Source organism: Palaemon carinicauda, chromosome 27 (genome assembly GCF_036898095.1).
Source record: "Palaemon carinicauda isolate YSFRI2023 chromosome 27, ASM3689809v2, whole genome shotgun sequence".
NCBI classification, from domain to species: Eukaryota; Metazoa; Arthropoda; class Malacostraca; order Decapoda; family Palaemonidae; genus Palaemon; species Palaemon carinicauda.
The window spans coordinates 24,906,267-24,926,266 of record NC_090751.1 but is presented as its reverse complement, the minus strand read 5'-3'; the positions used below and the strand labels follow the sequence as shown (position 1 = coordinate 24,926,266).

At 34.7% G+C, this 20,000-nt stretch overlaps 2 protein-coding genes across 5 annotated transcripts in view; one reads left to right on the top strand and one right to left on the bottom strand.

Moving 5' to 3' along the window:
- LOC137620609 (hepatoma-derived growth factor-related protein 2-like) overlaps positions 1-20,000 on the top strand; it is a 369,983-nt gene that overhangs the window by 15,756 nt on the left and 334,227 nt on the right. For both annotated transcript variants that reach the window (XM_068350887.1, XM_068350892.1), the window contains exons 2-3: positions 18,319-18,387; positions 19,365-19,433. In XM_068350887.1, coding sequence (XP_068206988.1) covers positions 18,319-18,387; positions 19,365-19,433 — 138 coding nt within the window. The remainder of the gene's footprint in view (positions 1-18,318; positions 18,388-19,364; positions 19,434-20,000) is intronic.
- The window catches only part of LOC137620610 (uncharacterized), an 82,417-nt gene that overhangs the window by 21,071 nt on the left and 41,346 nt on the right, over positions 1-20,000 (bottom strand). Inside the window, exon 1 of one of the 3 annotated variants that reach the window (XM_068350893.1) lies at positions 12,108-12,667. The exons of 1 other annotated variant lie outside the window; for it this stretch is intronic. In XM_068350893.1, the coding sequence (XP_068206994.1) occupies positions 12,108-12,509 (402 nt within the window). In that variant the 5' untranslated portion in view covers positions 12,510-12,667. Of the gene's footprint in view, positions 1-993; positions 1,626-12,107; positions 12,668-20,000 lie in introns of those variants that run through there. One more of the 3 variants, XM_068350895.1, reaches the window with a different exon arrangement.

Sequence of the window (20,000 nt, the reverse complement as noted above, 5' to 3'; positions counted from 1 at the left end):
CAATATCGACATGCTTAAAAAGAAACAGGATTAGTACAGTAGGAAACACCAAGAAAACAACAACCTAGTTTTTCCCCTTGGGATCCACACCTGGCTCGGTGAGAAACAAGCTCATGCATATCTCAATTCCATCACCATTAAACTGTCATCTTTGTTCTGCTAATCTTTTAGGATTAAAATGAGAGTTCGTTGTACCAAAACAACTTTATGTTAATCCTCAACTGACTGTGAAGGATTTAGTACCAAGGACAACTTTCTCTACGTTAATCTATGCCTCTTTGGTTTAAGTGATAGTTCATACATTACAGTATTTGTGTTCCCTTGAAAGTTATCCATACCCTGTAACTTCTGTCCCTTTATACACTTGATTTATTTGATTATAAGAAAAAAATATGGACATGGGCAGGGCAAATAATGCGAATGGCGTTATGACAGACAAAGATAAACAAAAAGAATAACAGAACTGGTCCCTAGATATTGCAAACGAACCATGGAAAGTTAGAGAAGATGATGGAATGGCGATCTAATAAAATTTGCGGGTTTAATGTAGACTGCCATATACAGACCATAAACCCGCTTGTTGAAGGACATGTCTGAGGCCTTTGTCTGGCAATGGAGTAGCAACGGCTTGATATATATATATATATATATATATATATATATATATATATATATATATATATATATATATATATATATATATATAAAATATCACAAACTCAGAATGTTAACGACGGTTCTATTCCAAGTTTGTCCATATGCATCTCAAAAATGCGTTCATTTAGTCAACTTGTTTTTCATTTATAATAGAAAAATTAAAAAAAAAGTATAATTCTTTGTACAGCATTTGCTTTCTCTTAAAATGTGTCTGTGCTTAATGTCGTTTTGTACTTAAGTCTACGCTTGTCATGCTTATGCCCTGTTTTATGGCCACATTGTACATTTCAATGAAAATAAGCTATTATTTCGATATGCTAATCTGATTTCACTTACCTTTGTTTCTTCACCCTGTAAGAACAACAGCTTCTTGTAATACCAGAGGCTAGGCTCATAGACTTCATCGTCACTGGCCGCCGATCGCAGTGATCTCATTACTTTTTTATGCTCTTTCCTGAAAGCACTGCGCAAATTGTTTATTTTCCTGGCTACGGTATCCTTTGTTGCACATTCGTCTTTTTGTTTCAGTTTCATTACCAGCATATTATATCCGGCTGCTCTCTTGTATTTGTTAAAATAATCTTTACTGTTTAATTTCCAAAGAGATGGGTGTCCCCTGTAAATGTTGATAAAATCGGACCAAAATAGCATCTCCTCGTGGGACACGGACATTGTATCAGCGAACGGGGGCTTCGCAGTACGACGGTTGGTGTGGCACTGACGGCAGGACTGCAGGCCAGGCAGTCCCCTATAACTTGAAAAGTTGAAAACTGGCCGTCAGTTCAAGAGAACGGATGGCTAGATTTTCTACATTTGCTGAAGTTCACCCGATCGCTTTCCCGGCCTGCTTTCGGTTCAAAATACCCCCAGACACGCTCAAATTCTCCCGAGGAAACCGGTTAGATCTAGTTTCCTTGGTCGGCCTGTCAGTTAACTGAATGTGCGTGGGGTCTTTACATACGATGCCTGTGGTCGGATAAGGCGACCGGAGGATGGGGGATTGCTAAGGCTTCAAGGCCACGGTCGAGGGTTTGAAAACCGAGGGAGAAGGTAAGGAGGGGGGGGGGGGGTCGGATGATTAACGTGGTGTTAGAATGAGCCCGTGGAGGGAAAGGGGGGGGGGGGTTGAGGGAGACGTGGGGTAGGCGCAAACAAGGTGTATTTGACTATAGAAGTGGAAGATGGATGAAGACGTAAGGCATGTAGGAGAGAGAGAGAGAGAGAGAGAGAGAGAGAGAGAGAGAGAGAGTGTGGCCACCGCAGAGAGTTGTTTGCGTGAGTCAATGTCCCCTATCAACCCCTCCCCCACCTCCACGACTTCTCTCACCCATTTCCCAGTCCCCCTCCCCTGCTTTCAGGGGGCTTTTTTCTAGGTCTCCTTTCAATCAATCGACCTTCGGAAACTCTCTCTCTCTCTCTCTCTCTCTCTCTCTCTCTCTCTCTCTCTCTCTCTCTCTCTCTCAGAGAAACCGCGAACAAAGGAACGTACCGTACTTGACTTAGATTCTGCCAACCTCATAACTTTATTTTTTCTTTTATTGAGATATATTCCTTACAAATTATATTTCACATTTTTGTATATACATTATAATATCTATTATAACATAAAGAATTAAATTTTTATTGTTTTTTCTAAATATGATTTTAATTTAGAAACATTAGGGTGCTACTATAGCGTGAGGTCTAACATACTATAGCGTGAGATCTACCTGCCGTTAGTACTATAGCAATAAACACTTAATTTAAACATATCTTAGAAATAACTTAAATAGATCATTGGATTTCTAATTACATTTAAAAAGGAATAAAGGTAAAAATAAACATGTTATCATATATTTCCATACATTTATTCTAGCGATACACTCTTCGTACATTAAATATGTTATCATATATTTACATACATTTATTCTAGCGATACACTCTTCGTACATCAAACATGTTATCATAATTTCCATACATTAATTCTAGCGAGACACTTCGTACATCTTCTAAGAATGACACAAATAGAACATTGGAGTTTTTTCTCATCACCTTCCAGCAAAAATGATCAAGATGAGACCTGAACAGCTGACGGCCAACACCTCTCGGCACATGTTGAACCAGTCAGTTACAGTATTGGAAGATTTTCCTGTCAGAGTCGTTACTGTGGACATTGGTATATCCAATACAAAGAGAAATATCAATTCTAATATTTCACAAAGGCTTAGGTTGCAGTGCAGTTTGTTGTTCATGTTCGTATAGTAGCACCAAAATTTCCTTCTAAAATTCATCAGCGAACAATCAAAACGCCTGTGTTACGTTGCCATCAAAAGGGTATGGAAACATATGATAACATGTTTGATGTACGAAGAGTATATCGCTAGAATGAATGTATGGAAATATATGATAACCTGTTTGATGTACGAAGAGTGTATCGCTAGAATTATTGTATGGAAATTATGATAACCTGTTTGATGTACGAAGAGTATATCGCTAGAATAAATGTATGGAAATATATGATAACATGTTTATTTTTACCTTTATTCCTTTTTTTAATGTAATTAGAAATCCAATGATCTATTTAAGTTATTTCTAAGATATGTTTAAATTAAGTGTTTATTGCTAAAACAAATGTATGAAATGTGTTTTATCTATGAGGGACGAATAATTCAGCAGTAGACCGCGCGGTATAGTACTAACGGGAGGTAGATCTCAAGCTATAGTGTGGTAGACTTCACGCTATAGTAGCACCGAAATAGATGATGTTGAGTAGAGAAAAAGAATGATTTTTATAGTGAATTTTTAAAAGAACTATTGAATGGTGTATACAAAGAGAGCATCATTTTTACAGCGAGCTTTGGAATTTTGAGCAAAGAGTATAAAAAGGTATTATTTTTATAGCGAACTTTTGAAGGAAATATTGAATAGTGCATACAAGGAGGAATTATTTTTATAGCGAGCTTTTGAATATTGAAATGTTGAGATAAAAAGGAATTGTTTTTTTTTTTTATCGCGAGCTTTTAAATTTTGAATTTAGAGTATAATTAACGAGCTTTTGAATATTAAAATGTAGAGTATAAAAAGAAATAATTTTTATAGCGAACTAAGTGTTTCCATTTATCGTCATCTTTTATTCAGAATTTTGCACTTTACAGCAGAAACACCAGTAATTACAATAATAGAGTCCATTAAGCTTGTGTAACAATCTTCGATAGGTTAAGGGATTCAATGTCACTTTCAGAGGAGATAAAAATTATTCATTTGCATGACATGAAACAATTTCTGATCTGCGAATCAACTTATTGTTGTCATAATAATAATAATAATAAAAAGATTCGTACAGCTTAGTTTAGTTTAGTACATTTAGTTTATCTATATCAATATTTACTTTTTTATAATTTTTTTTTTTAATTTATGATATTATTTTATTTGTATTATTGCCCGAAGAGCTCTGCTCCACATGGGCTTGGACCGAGTCTTTTTTTTTTTTGTAAATATTTTGTATGTAAATATGTTTTTGTCCAATAAACATTATTATTATTATTATTGTTGTTATTATTATTATTATTATTATTATTATTATTATTATTATTATTATTATTATTATTATTATTATAAGTGTTATTCAATTGTAGTAACTGAATCACAAAATTGCTAACGTTAAATACAGTATATGAGAAAGCTTTTTGAGTCTCAAACTTCAGGAGTAATGTAAGTCTTTCAAATACAAGGAATAAAGGAAATATACATGTTGGGGAAAAAAAGGATGGATAAGTTTATGAGCTCCTTGGTCTTCTCACCAGATCCAAAATATACTTTAGCCCAGGTACATACCATGGCGTAGACCGGACTTACAGATACAGCCAAGGTCTATAGACCATTTCCACCCAAGCATACCAGAGATCGGTTACACTTTGACCGGGCATTTGTTTACAAGAAAGCATGGTGTAATTTTATGGAAAGTGATTGCTGCGTCAGTGGCGTTAATTTTGTAATTCTAACTTTTTCTATTGTAGCAATGAAGAGAAAAAGATAATAAGAACAATAGAACAAGTTAATAACAAAATTAACGCAACTAAGGCAGCAATCACTTTCAAGAAAACCTGCTTAAAAGAGGGTCTACTCCAGAAATATACAAACATGGTGTAAACATAAAACAAAATACCCAGTATTTGTGCAGTTTTCTGGTGCTTCTCAAACAGGGGAATAAGTAAAAATGTCACTTTTAATACCCCCCCCCCCTTCCAAAGATATCATCGCAAGTAACACGTGGATTTAGCTGTGCAAGTGGGAAGATCCTGTTAATGCTCAGAATGCTCTCAGACATGCAGTAAAATAAGTAAACACCTTGAAGCTGATTCACTTGAAAGAAATTCGATGTAGGAACTACTGTGTCTCACGTCAGAAACGAGTCAGTACCGACGCTGCATTACAATGAAGGTTCAGTCAAATATACTCTCTCTCTCTCTCTCTCTCTCTCTCTCTCTCTCTCTCTCTCTCTCTCTCTCTCTCTCTCTCTCTCTCTATATATATATATATATATATATATATATATATATATATATATATACGTGTGTGTGTTTTGACACAGATTCTCTTTACTACTTGATTAAGTCCAAGCCCATGTGGAGCAGAACTCTTCGAGCAATAATACAACTAAAAGTATAGCATAAATAAGAAAATAAAATATATATACATATACAGTATATAAACTACACCACGAGAAGCAATGAATAATAAATATAAAATATCATAAGGTTAGTAACGAATAATAAATATAAAATATCATAAGGTTAGTAACGAAAAATAAATATAAGATATAAGGTTAGTAACGAATAATAAATATAAAATATCATAAGGTTAGTAACGTTAAAATAGATCTGTGGAAGTATGTAAACTATGAAGAGAGACATAATGGGAGAAGTGTCGTTTGTGTCGTGTTTCGGAAATGAAGAATTCCTTCATGAAAAATGTATTTCATTGACAAAATATAGAGTAACAGATCTAAGAGGTGTAAAGGCAATGTCGCGATGTTTAATTATTATTGGTTATTCGTTGGAATTTTCTCATGAAATTTTTTGTTTTTAAATTTTCTTTGAAAATTTTATTTATTAGAAATTTCTTTGAAATTTTTGTTTATTAGAATTTTATTTGAATATTTTTAATTATTTGTGAGAATTTTCCCTTGAAATTTTTAGTTATTTGCCTGAATTTTCTTTGAAATTTTATTTATTGGAATTTTATCTGAAATTTTTAGTTATATGTTTGAATTTTCTTTGAAATTTCTATTTATTAGAGCTTTAGCTGAAATTTTTAGTTATTTATTTGAATTTTCTTTGAAATTTGTATTTAGTTTTTGGAATTTGATTTGAAATTTTTAATAATTTGAATTTTATTTAAAAATTTTTGTTATTAGAATTGGCTTTGAAATTCTCATTTATTTGAATTTTATCTAAAAATTTTAGCTATTTTTTTTTATTTTATTTGAAATTTTTATTTACTTGAATTTTATCTATTTTTTTTTTTGTTCCATTTCTAATCCTGTCCTGCCATAATCTCAATATTGTTCTGAGGACTTTGTTCTCAAATCTACAAAATCTGTTGGATATTGTTTCATTGTCATACCACGACTCATGTCCCTATAGTAACACTGGTGTCACTAAACTGATATATATATAGTTTGATTTTTATATGTAATTTCAGGCGATTTGATTTCCAAATTTTACTTAACCTAGCCATTGTCTGATTTGCTTTTTTCAATCTTTCGTTAAACTCCAATTCTAAAATTCCTGTATTAGAGACCATAGTTCCCAAAATATTTAAATGATTCCACCTCATTAATCCTTTCTCCTTCCAATGATTTTATCTTCCATTGCATGTTCCGTTCTCATCATCTATCTCCTATTTATATTGAGCCCAACCTCATGTGATATTTCATGATTCTGGTAAGCAAGCTTTGCAAGTCTTGTGGTGTTCTGCTAATTAAGACAGCATCATTAGCATACGCTAGGTCAGCTAATTTCCTGTTACCACTCTAGTCCAATTCTTCTCCACTATCCCCAACTGTTCTATGCATTGAAAATCCATGAGGAGGATAAACAACATAGGTGAAAACACATTTCCTTTGAGTTCCCTGTTCCCTGGAAATTCTTTTCATAGGACTCCACTAACACTAACTTTGCACTTACTATGCTCATGAACCGACTTAATCAAATTTACATATTTAAGAGGAACTCCATAATAACCAGGACTCTCCACAAAATTGGCCAGTGCATACTATCAAAGGCATTTTCATATACCACAAATGTCATAAAAAGTGGGTTTCTATATTGTACACATTGCTGTACCACACGTCTTAAAATTAATATTTGGTCAGTACAACTTCTACCTTTTCTAAATTCTGCTCGTTCATCTCTTAGTTTCTCTTCAATTTTTCTCTCTAGTCTATAGAATGGCATACTATATATTTTCATGACAACTGACGTCAGTGGGATGCCTCTGTAATCCTCTGTAATTATTGCAATCACTCAGATTAAGTATGCTGGGAGTCACTTCATTTTTGGCCAATATAATCTCAGCAGTTATTCCATCGTACCTAAGGGCTTTCTATCTCTAGTTTTTTTTAATGATAGCTTCGACTTCATACACACTTAATTCATTCATGGGCACGTCAAGGTCTAACTCAGTTTCATGTATATCGGCCAAAACATTCCCTTCATATCTCGTATTCATGACCTCACTAAAGTGTTGCATCCAACGTTGCCTTCTTAATTTTATGTTGTTATAACAGATCCATCTCTCTTTTTGATAAGTATATGCTATACTATTATTATTATTATTATTATTACCCAAGCCACAATCCTACCTGGAAAAACAGGATGCTATAAGCCCAAGGGCTTTAACAGGTAGTAATTTGGCCTGGGCACCAGCCACCCGTTGAGATAATACCACTAGAGAGTTATGGGGTCTTTTGACTAGGCAGACAGTAGTACATTGGATCCTTCTCTCTGATTACGGTTCATTTTCCTTTTGCCTACACACCCACACACCGATAGTCTGGCCTATTCCTTACATATTCTCCTCTGCCTCATACACCTGACAACACTGATATTACCAAACAGTTCTTACTGCACTGTAATTGTTCAGTGGCCACTTTCCTCTTTGTAAGGGTAGACGACACTCTTTAGTTATGGTTAGCAGGTTTTCTAGAAGGACACTACAAAATCAAACCATTGTTCTCTGATCTTGGGTAGTGCCATACCCTCTGTACCATGGTCTTCCACTGTCTTGGGTTAGAGTGCTCTTGCTTGAGGGTGCACTTGGGCACACTATTCTATCTTATTTCTCTTCCTTCCGTTTTGTTAAAATTTTTATTGTTTGTAGAGGAGATTTTTATTATGATGTTGCTCTTATGAAAATATTTTATTTTTCTTCGTTTCCTTTCCTCACTGAGCTATTTTCCCTGTTAGAGCCCCTGGGCTCATAGCATCCTGATTTTCCAATAATAATAATAATAATAATAATAATAATAATAATAATAATAATAACAGGGAGAAAAAGCCTAATGAAGGAAGGAAACAATTAACCTACAAGAGAAGTAATGAAAATTAAGATATATTTTAAGAACAGTAAAAACATAGAAGTAAATCTTTCATATACAACTATAAAGAAGAGAAATAACATAGTATAGTCTGCCCTATGAGTATTTGATGTCTTATTTACATGTTACAGTTATGGAGAGAACTGTAATTCACGTATAAGTATTTTTCTTTGGACAGAATGAATTCATATATTTAAACAAGATTTTGTCTATAGATTTCATTGGCTCCTGGGTTAGATTAGGTTAGGACCATTTGATCAAATACTTTTGCTTTTAAAGAAAGTGGCATTTTACTTTATTTCACAATTTCATTTTGTTTACCAAAAGCTCTCCATTCCATACTTTTCCTTTTAATTTCTGTCTTAAGTACGTATATTTAATGACCACCTCTAGAGTCAAGGTTCATATATATATATATATATATATATATATATATATATATATATATATATATATATATATATATATATAAATGTATATATATACACACATACATTATATATATGTATATAAATGTATATATATATATATATATATATATATATATATATATATATATATATATATATATATATATGTAGATATATATACATACTGTATGTGTGTATATATATATATACACACACACACACACATATATATATATATATATATATATATATATATATATATATATATATATATATATATATGTGTGTGTGTGTGTGTGTGTGTGTGTGTGTGTGGGTGTGTGTGTGTGTGTGTGTGTGCGCCACATACATGTGATTTCCTCTTCAAAATGGCACAAATATTTTCTATTGGATGGGCACCATAGTGAGTATAGGAATGTGATATCCGGTGTTCCACAGGGTAGTGTTCTTGGCCCATTACTTTTCATACTATATACACATGACATGTGGTTTAGCCTAGAAAACAAGCTTGTTGCATATGCAGATGATGCTACTCTCTTTGCATCAATTCCATCCCCTGAATGTAGATCTGGGGTTGGTGAATCCCTAAATAGAGAGTTAGCTAAAATTAGTGCATGGTGCAATTATGGGGTATGAAGTTGAATCCTAACAAAACTCAAAGTATGATTGTAAGTAGGTCAAGGACGGTGGCTCCTCAACATCCGGATTGATAATGTTTCTTTAAATTTGTATGACTCTTTTAAAATTTTAGGTGTGATTCTCGACAGCAAATTTACGTTTGAGAAACACATTAGGTCTGTGTCTTCTTCGATTGCACAAAAAAATTGGCTTATTGAGGAAGTCTTACTAGACTTTCGGTGATCAATCTATTCTGAAGAAGTGTTTTAATTCTTTCATTCTACCTTGTTTTGAGTATTGTTCTCCTGTCTGGTGTTCAGCTGCTGAGTCTCATCTTAATTTGTTGGACAGAAACTTACGGTCTATTAAATTTCTTATTCCTGATCTAGATATTAATCTTTGGCACCGTCGTTCAATTAGTTCATTATGCATGTTGCATAAGATTTTTCATAACTCTGACCATCCTTTACATTCAGATCTTCCTGGACAATTCCATCCTGTTCGTAATACTAGGCAGGCATTTAATTCTAATAGTCTGGCCTTTTCCATCATGAGTCTCAATACTACACAGTATTCTAGAAGTTTTATTCCACCTGTTACCAAGTTATGGAATGATCTTCCTAATCGGGTAATTGAATCAGTAGAACTTCAAAAGTTCAAAGTTGGAGCAAATGTTTTTATGTTGACCAGGCTAACATGAGTCTTTCTATAGTTTATATGACATCTGTTTTTGACGTTGTTAATAGTTTATATAGGTCATATCTGTTTTGACGCTGATACTGTTTTTTAGAATGATATATTGTTAATTTATTTTCATCATTTATTTATTTCCTTATTTCCTTTCTTCACTGGGCTATTTTTCCCCGTTGGAGCCCTTGGGCTTATAGCATCTTGCTTTTCCAACTAGGGTTGTAGCTTGGCTAGTAATAATAATAATAATTGCCTGGCCAGTCAGGAATAAATTCAATACCACAGTCCCTGAGCCACTGAATATTTAGCTGACAGAGTAACATTCATAAATCGGACTATGACACTTCTAAAGGCGTAACTGGAAATGGGTATATTTTCTGAAGGGAAAAACCGGCTGGGATAAATTGACTAGCTGGTAACTTAACTCAACCCATCCTCTCACTCAGTGAGCCATAGGAAACTAAGGAAAGACATTTAGTATTCATTTGGTGTTCATTCACAGTACTTGTGTTACAGTTTCTCTTGGAAAGTTCCCCTCTTGTGTTTGTGTTTATAGTCGCCATACTATCATGTCGCAAGGTTATACTTCATTTGAGAATCGTAAGCTTATCATACAGCTACACAGAGAAGGGATTAGAACTGCAATAATCTCTGAAAAAACTGGTGTTAATCAGCGAACTGTGCAGCGTATTGTTGGGAGGTTCATCAAGTCAGGAAGTAAGGAAGTACCACGCGCTGTAAAACCTACTGGTAGGCCTTCCATTATTTCTAAAAGAGGATTGAAGATGTTTGCCAGGGACATCAAAGCCAATCCTACCCTAACAGCCAGACAATTGATGGAAAAATATCCTCAGGTAGTGGCAGGTGCATCTATTAGGACCGTGCAGAAGCATCTAAACAAGGACCTCCATTACACAAGAGTGAATGTGCGTAAGAAGCCGATGATAACGGCTAAACAGAAAAAGGATCGGGTGAATCTTGCTCATTCTCACAAGGACTGGGACCTTGCCAAGTGGCGCCAAGTGCTTTGGAGTGACGAAGCAACCTTTTTTGTTTCAGGCAATAGGGGAAAGAAAGTGGGGGATAAGGCAGATTCGGATCCACTCGATTCAAAGTACTTGGGGACGAGTGTTAAAGACCCAAGTTATGTAATGGTATGGGGTTGTTTTGGGTATGGGGGTAAGGGTATTTTAGAAATACTACCAAAGAATCAAACTGTTAATAAAGACACTTACTTTTGTTTGCTGAACGATCATTTGGAGGATTCTTTTGAGCGCAGCAACACTAGCATTTTTCAGCAGGACAGTGCTCCTATCCATACAGCTAAACAAAATATCCAGTGGTTAAGGGACTGTGACATTGAATTTATTCCGGATTGGCCAAGCAATTTCCCTGATATTTCTCCAATGGGAAACCTTTGGGCCATTTTGAGGAGGAAATTAAAGGATGTCGATACGACAACGGTTCCGAAGTTAGAAGAGGAGTTGAAGTGTGCCTGGGAAAGCCTTGATGACAAACTCCTGCAGAAACTTGCCGATTCAGTCCCCAAAAAGGTCAAGGAGGTTACCAAAGAAGTTGGTGAGCTTTATATTGGTTTTTTATGAATATTTTATCTTGCGCTAGCTGTTTTACTGTCACTATTTCTTAACCTCGATAGTTCTAATGATGGCCACTGTATACGTAATACATAAATACATACTTTTTATTTTGTACACAACGAATCATTAATATCTTTAACCTTGTTATGTTTTAAACACTTAGTATTAAGATGCTAATAAAAGTAATTTTTAAATTAGCTAAGTGTGAGAAACAAGACCTTTGTGGCCGAGTCGATCCACTACCTACTCTCAAATCTGGTTTAGTGCCAATACTCCTCTTGCAATAACATTTAAAATTCGAAACTCTGTACACACTATACATCATGTATCAGCCTTTTGATGCAATAGTGGTGTTGAAAAATAAAAATTCACAGCCAAACTGTACTGCAACACTGCTCACATGTTTTTGCGTGCTAGCTGCCTATAACCCAGTTGCAGTTATAGCAGGGAAAATAGCCAATTTCTTTTGAGAGTGTTTCCTTATATGTATAGTAATAAGAACGTACATTATATTTCTACGGTGTACAAGTGCACACGATAAAACTATGAACTTACTTGTGTATTATTGGTAGTTTCTCCTTCATCTAAGGTGGAAGTGGTCGCACGGGATTCTCCGTTCTCAGACATGAAACTTAGCTCCTTAAAACACCATAATTTTGGAATGTAAGAATCTTCCGTGTGAGTTCCGGACTTCTGTGATGCTTTGATTGCAGACATTTCCCTGTGGAATTGTGTCTTCAGCGTATGCAGCTTTTTAGTGAGGTCATCATTATGCAATGTACAGTTTACTAAACTCGATAAGCCTGATTTTATAGTTTCCAAGCTTGCACTCTTGATTTTTTTATTCTTGAACTGCTTGCACTTGATGTTCCAAACAGATGGATGATCCTTCAGCAATTCAATAAAACGAAGAGTGATGCTCCTTGACCACTCGATAGGAGGCCGAGAGTTAGCCATTAGCCTTGGAGCTGAATGGATAACCGAACGTCTCTCTGCTTTGAACAATGACGCAACACTGAGCAGACACGAGATGAAATCCGGTGGATCGGCCGGCGCACAACACGCTGGTGATGCAGCTTCGTGTTGAAAAGGTCCTTCTTAGAAAGGGTCCAGTATTTTTTTTTTTTTTAAACTCGTGTTGTATTCAACATGTTATACAAACGCAAGAATTTCACACTTAAAAATTGTGTAAATATAATGCTGTCATTTAATGAGTTATAATTACTGGTTTATTTTCTTTAACCAATGACATTCGACTGGAATTTATTCCATGACCCTTTTTTTTTAATATTATTTTTCTTTTGCAAATGACATGTAATGGAAGGTAGCTGTGTTCAGTCATAAATTGTTAGTAATTGATTAACATAAATGTTTTGATTTTATTAATATTATAGCAGAATTTCAATTATCACGTGCAAAATATATGCTTAATACTCCCACACGACACCAGCGCGCACACACACACACACACACACACACACACACATATATATATATATATATATATATATATATATATATATTTATACCACCAGTATCATAGTACAGAAATATAATATAATTTCGTTTACAATATGCGTATGTAAACCCGATTGATCATTTGTATAAATAAGCACGATATTATTTTCATATCTAGTTCTTTAATTTGTTTCGCTTCTATTATGCCTTACCCTTGCTAGTATCTTCTCTATGCTAGTACTATCGTTGTTGCTATTACCACTACTATCAATAGAAGTAATAATTGTACTATTATTAATGGTAAAAGTAATGATTTTATAGAATTTTGGATGTGAGTTGATTAAAGGAATTGATTCATTTCATCAAAATTTTAATGAAAAAGTCATAGTATTGAGTAATAGAAATGTTTATTATTATTATTATTATTATTATTATTATTATTATTATTATTATTCACAAAGTATTATTAAATCAATTTGATCAAAGAAACAAAAAGTATTAAATAAATATAATTATATTCAGTTTTGTAAGTAGTCATACTGATTTATCGTCTGTTAATCCTTATGTTTTATTTGCTCGCATATGTTTATAGAAAGCGATTTGGAAATATGCCCCCAAAAACAACAACAGCAACAACAACAATAACAACAACAACAGTTGTAATTAGTCCTACCCATTTCTCGTATTTTATTTTATTCTTTATTATCTTCGTTGCATAAATTTCTTATAAACGATTTCGAAATATAACAAATGCAATGGTTTCATAACTTGAAAAAATCCCCTTATCAACCAGGAAAGGTTTTTTTTTTATTTCTAAGCTAATAACGTGAATTAATAAAACCATCAGAAGGCAAGGTAACAAGGAAGAAGAACTGCATATTTGATTTAATACTTAGATCCTTGTTGTAACGTCGACAACTGAACATGCTTAGCTAATGGATATGGAATTATTTGGCCTTGTTCGAGTTTGCGTGTGCACCAACGAACGTACACACGTGTGCTCTCCATAAGGTTTCCTGTGCACCAGCGTTGTTTCCTTCTTCCTGTCGAGGTTTTTTCTTTATTATTAGTCCGTCATAAAGTTGGTCTTTCTTGACACCGCCACTACCTTCTGCATTATAACCACACTGTCACTACAGCACGGAATGCATGCCAGCTCTGACGCCATTGTCATGCAAATCAACGAGTTCGCAAATGCCGTAAGGGTCATTTTGGCCCGCTGTCTACCGTCTGTCGCTACTCCGCAGATGTGGCAGCACGGCCAGAGGAGGAGGAGACGTGGCACACAGTTCATTATCATGTGGGGAGGGCGTTGCCGCTGTGGATCGAGACGTGGCAACGCTGTACACCTCTTCTGCAGCTGGGAGCAATTTCTACCCCCCTCCCCCCATCTCTCGTCCTCTTACCCCTAATACCTCCCTCTCACCAATCGCTATTCCCTCTTCCTTCTCCTCCCGCTCCCTCCTCCCTCTCCCCCCTTTCCAACGTCAATCAGATAGCCATCCCTCGGGGGGACGCCTTATGGAGAGGGGATCCCTCACACCAGTCCCTACCCGGTACCCAAACCATCCCTTGACCAAAAGGGCCCTATTTTTTTCTTTTCTTGCTGTGTATTCTCTCCCTTACATCGCATGTCCCCTTTACTCTGTTCTAATATCAAGTTTAAGGCTCTACATCACGTTGCATGTTTTATCCGACCCTTTTGATGCCTCAGGGCGTACATTGTGCGTTTCTTTTGGTGAGGAAATGTTTTCCAAATATAGATTTCCCGATTTTTCCGGTTTCTTCTTGCGAGGAAATATTTTTTTTTCTGAGTTTATACATTTGATCTAACGAATTCAGAGAGTTCTTTGAATTTCAAAGTAACCACAAAGAATACGCCAGTTGATGGCGTTTGAGTTTTAAGTGGTGTATGTGTTTCTGTTGACTTAAGTATTTAATTATTTGTTTGTTGTTTGTCGGTGTACCTCATAAAATATTAGGATGTTTCTGTATACTTGACTATGGAGGTAATCTAAATTTTGCTAAAATTTATTACATTATTATTATTATTATTATTATTATTATTATTATTATTATTATTATCTAGACTATAACCCTAATTGAAAAAGCAACATGTTATAAAACCAAGGGTTTCAACAAGGAAAAATAGCCCAGCGAGAAGAGGAAATATATAAATTATAAGAGAAGTAGTGAACAATTAAAATGAAATATTAAAAAAAACAAATACAAAATCAGTAAATAACCAAGGGTTTCAACAAGGAAAAATAGTCAAGCGAGGAGAGGAAATAAATAAATTATAAGAGAAGTAGTGAACAATTAAGATAAAATATAAAAAAAAAAAAAAAACTACAAAATCAGTAAATACTGATAGCCAGTACAATTAGACATGCGATGAACGAAGAGAAGCACATTGGTCTAGTGAGCTATTAATAACAGAGAATTTATTAATTTATCCTTACCAGAGCTTCCCCCTATTTTCATAGCTAGTAAGAACGGTACTTCATAATATTCTTGAGGATAAAGCTGGGAAAGAATTGCAGTGGTTATATTTCATTTATTTTTATTTTTCATTAAACATCATAATCTTTTCAATGGTCGGTTTAATTTGCGCTTATAAATCAAATCATTGTTCTCTAGTCATGGGTAGTGCTATAGCCTCTGTACCATGGTCTACCACTGTTTTGGATTAGAGTTCTCTTGTTTGAGGGTACACTCGGGCACACTGTTCTATATAATTTCTCTTTCTTTTGTTTTGTTAAAGTTTTTATAGTTTATATTGAAAAATTTATTTTATTGTTACTTTTCTTAAAATATTTTATTTTTCCTACTTTCCTTTCCTCACTGAGCTATTTTCGTTTTTGGGGCCCTTGGGCTTATAGCATCCTGCTTTCCAAACTAAGGTTGTAGCTTAGCAAGTAATAATGATAATTATTATTATGTGATTATTTTATTGTATTTACGTATGTTTTGACAGTATTGCTATATCAGTGCCTCATGAACTTTTTTATTTCCTGCGTACCTAATACAACACTTTTTTTATACCTCAAAATACATTATTTTATCTTTCCTTGTTTCCTTTCCTCACTGGGCTATTTTCCCTGTTGGAGCTCTTGGGCTTATGGCATCCTGCTTTTCCAACTAGGGTTGCAGCTTGGGATAAATTGGGAGGACCAGAACATGATTTTAGAGGAAATGATTGATGTCATGAAAACCATGAGAGTTGCAAACTCACGATTTAAATACCTTTATAGATTTCAAAAAGAAGCAATTCTCTCATGTAAGTCGGTTATGGATCTTTATGAAATGCTTAATAAGTTATATAATGTTAAATTTATACCTACAAGGTGGTTAAATCAAGACCTCTTTATTATTATTATTATTATTATTATTATTATTATTATTATTATTATTACTAGCCAAGCTACAACCCTAGTTGGAAAAGCAAGATGCTGTAAGCCCAGGGGCTCCAATAGGAAAAAATAGCCTAGTGAAGAAAGGAAATAAGGAAATAAATAAACGATGAGAACAAATTAACAATAAATCATTCTAAAAACAGTAACAACGTCAAAATAGATATGTCATATATAAACTTTTGTCCTAAGTTGATATTCCCAAAGATGCAATAAGTTTCTTTGATAAAATTTTGTTTGTATTTCAGAATGAAATATCTAAATAAAATTATTGTAATTAATAGAATGAAAAAGAATGGGCGTCGAAGCATGAAAAGAAAATTTTCTAAACTAGTAAATTGATACTGAAAGGATTGCGAGAAGTTATTTTTCCTTATTTTGTTAAATGAATCAGAAGATTAATCCGTACGATGAAAGGAATTTTGTTTTTATCCCGATTTTTAAAGGTTTTAAAGGCCATTCATGAATGGCAGAGACAAGGGACAGTGACATTGCCCTAGCAAGCACGACAATGCCCCCACTGACTGACCATACAGTATATACATATCAGCGCCCAAGCTAAGGCCAAGGAGGGCCAGGCAATAGCTGCTGATGAGTCAGCAGATAGACCTATAGCCTCCCCCAAACCCTTCATTCTTAGCTCACAAGGATGGTGAAGTTGCAGCGACCAAAGAAACTAACGAGTTTGAGGGGGACTCGAGCCCCAGTCTGGCGATCACCAGTCAGGGACGTTACCACATCGGCCACCACAACCCTAATACTGGGTAATATCATATTCTCTGACCTTCGATAACTCAGAATGGTTCAACTTAACGTTAAAGCGAAGCTTGAAAAGTTGTAAATGTAGATTAGCTCTGATAAAAGAAACGGATTAATATAAAAATAATACTGAGACCTACTAAAAGAAACGGATTAATATAAAAATAATACTGAGACCTACATCTGAGACACCTGGCAAAAGAATCTCTATTGTCAATTCTTTTTAGTGAGGCAGATTTGCACAGACTCGCAGGGGAGCCCTTTTAGCTGGGAAAAGGTTCCTGATCGCTGATTGGTTGGACAAGATCATTCTAACCAATCAGATAGCGGGAAACTTTTCCGAGTTAAAAGGGTACCACTGCGAGTCGGTGCAAATGCGTTTCATTAAAAAAAAATTGAGTATAGTGGAGAGGGGCCCACGTGACTACCTGCGCAGAAAAGCAGACCTGTTTTTCTATGGATCCTATGCGTTACATTGATACTTACTAAAACATATTCACCCAATGATTTATAGATATTTTTATTATTCACTTGAGTAAATTTACTCTACCAACTTCCAAAATGCCTGTCTGATAACTATATATCTAATATCAAGTTAATTGCATAAAACTTTTTTTCTTCTTAAATATATAAATGCTACTGGATTTCCACAATATCATCTTACATACTGAAGATCAATATTGTGAAAGAATTGAAATCAGTTACGGCCAATTTATAAATGTATTCAAGTAGTGAATGGAAAGTGAGAAATTCTAATTATGGTATGCGCTCTCTCTCTCTCTCTCTCTCTCTCTCTCTCTCTCTATTTTAGTGAGTGGAAATTAAAATATATTGATTATGGTGCTCTCTCTCTCTCTCTCTCTCTCTCTCTACACACACATATATTTGATTATGGTGTGCTCTCTCTCTCTCTCTCTCTCTCTCTCTCTCTCCACACACACACACACACACACACACATATATATATATATATATATGTGTGTGTGTGTGTGTGTGTGTGTGTTAACTACAGTAGCACACTAATATATATATATATATATATGTATATATATATATATATATACTGTATATGTTGTCTAGCATTTCTTCTGGCTTGGTTTTGTTGATGAATATTAACAGTTTCTTTAAAATTGCAGGATCAAGGAAGAAGATTAACAGGGAAGAGGAGGCGTTGCGTGCAACTCCTCCACAACCACGTATCACAGGTAAGACTTAATTAAATATTTAATACATAAGATATTCAAAATGATGAAAGAGGAAATAGAAAATCCTCTAAATGTAAATGACCAAGAGAATGATAGTTAATAAGGATTTGCAGGATTTAGGATCCTATGAAGTATGAATAATGACAGTTTCGATCCTAAAATTGACCGAGTTTTGGTATGCTGTTCTTCTGATAAAAGAAAAGGATTAATATGAAAATAAACCTGAGACTTACATCTAAGACACCTGGCAAAGGAATCTCTATAGTTAATTCTTTTTAGTTTGGCAGATTTGCACAGACTCGCAGAGGTGCCCTTTTAGCTCGGAAAAGTTTCCTGATCGCAGATGGGTTGGACAAGGTAAATCTAACCAATCAGAAAGCAGGAAACTTTTCCGAGTTAAAAGGGCACCACTGCGAGTCAGTGCAAATGCGTCTCATTAAGAAATTGAGTATAGTGGAGAGGGGCCCACGTGACTACCTGCGCAGAAATGCAGACCTGTTTTTCTATGGATCCTGTGTGTTACTTTGATACTTACTAAAACCTACTGACCGAATGATTTATAGATATTTTTATTTTTCACTTGAGTCAATTTACTCTACCAACTTCCAGAATGACTGTCTGATAACTATATATCTAATATCATGTTAATTGCAGGAAACTTTTTTTTTTAATATATATGCTATTTCCAAAATATCATCTTACATACTGAAGATCAATATTGTGAAAGAATTGAAATCAGTTGCGGCCAAATTATGTGGAAATTAAAAAAAGTTTGATGATGCTCTTTCTCCCTCTTTCTCTCTTTAAGTAGTGAGTGGCTTATAATCATGGTATGCTCGCTCTCTCTCTCTCTCTCTCTCTCTCTCTCTCTCTCTATATATATATATATATATATATTGTGTGTGTGTGTGTTTTGTCTAGCATTTCTTCTGGCTTGGTTTTGTTGATGAATATTAACAGTTTCTTTAAAATTGCAGGATCAAGGAAGAAGATTAACAGGGAAGAGGAGGCGTTGCGTGCAACTCCTCCACAACCACGTATCACAGGTAAGACTTAATTAAATATTTAATACATAAGATATTCAAAATGATGAAACCGGAAATAAAAAATCCTTTAAATGTAAATGACCAAGAGAATGATAGTTAATAAGGATTTGCAGGATTTAAGATCCTATGAAGTATGAATAATGACAGTTTCGATCCAAAAGTTGACCGAGTTTTGGTATGCTGTTCCTCTGATAAAAGAAACGGATTAATATGAAAATAAACCAGAGACCTACATCTGAGACACCTGGCAAAGAAATCTCTATAGTTAATTCTTTTTAGTGAGGCAGATTTGCACAGACACGCAGGGGAGCCCTTTTAGGTTGGAAAAGTTTCCTGATCGCTGATTGGTTGGACAAGATAATTCTAACCAATCAGATAGCAGGAAACTTTTCCGAGTTAAAAGGGCACCACTGCGAGTCAGTGCAAATGCGTCTCATTAAGAAATTGAGTATAGTGGAGAGGGGCCCACGTGACTACCTGCGCAGAAATGCAGACCTGTTTTTCTATGGATCCTGTGTGTTACATTGATACTCACTAAAACATACTCACCCAGATTTATAGATATTT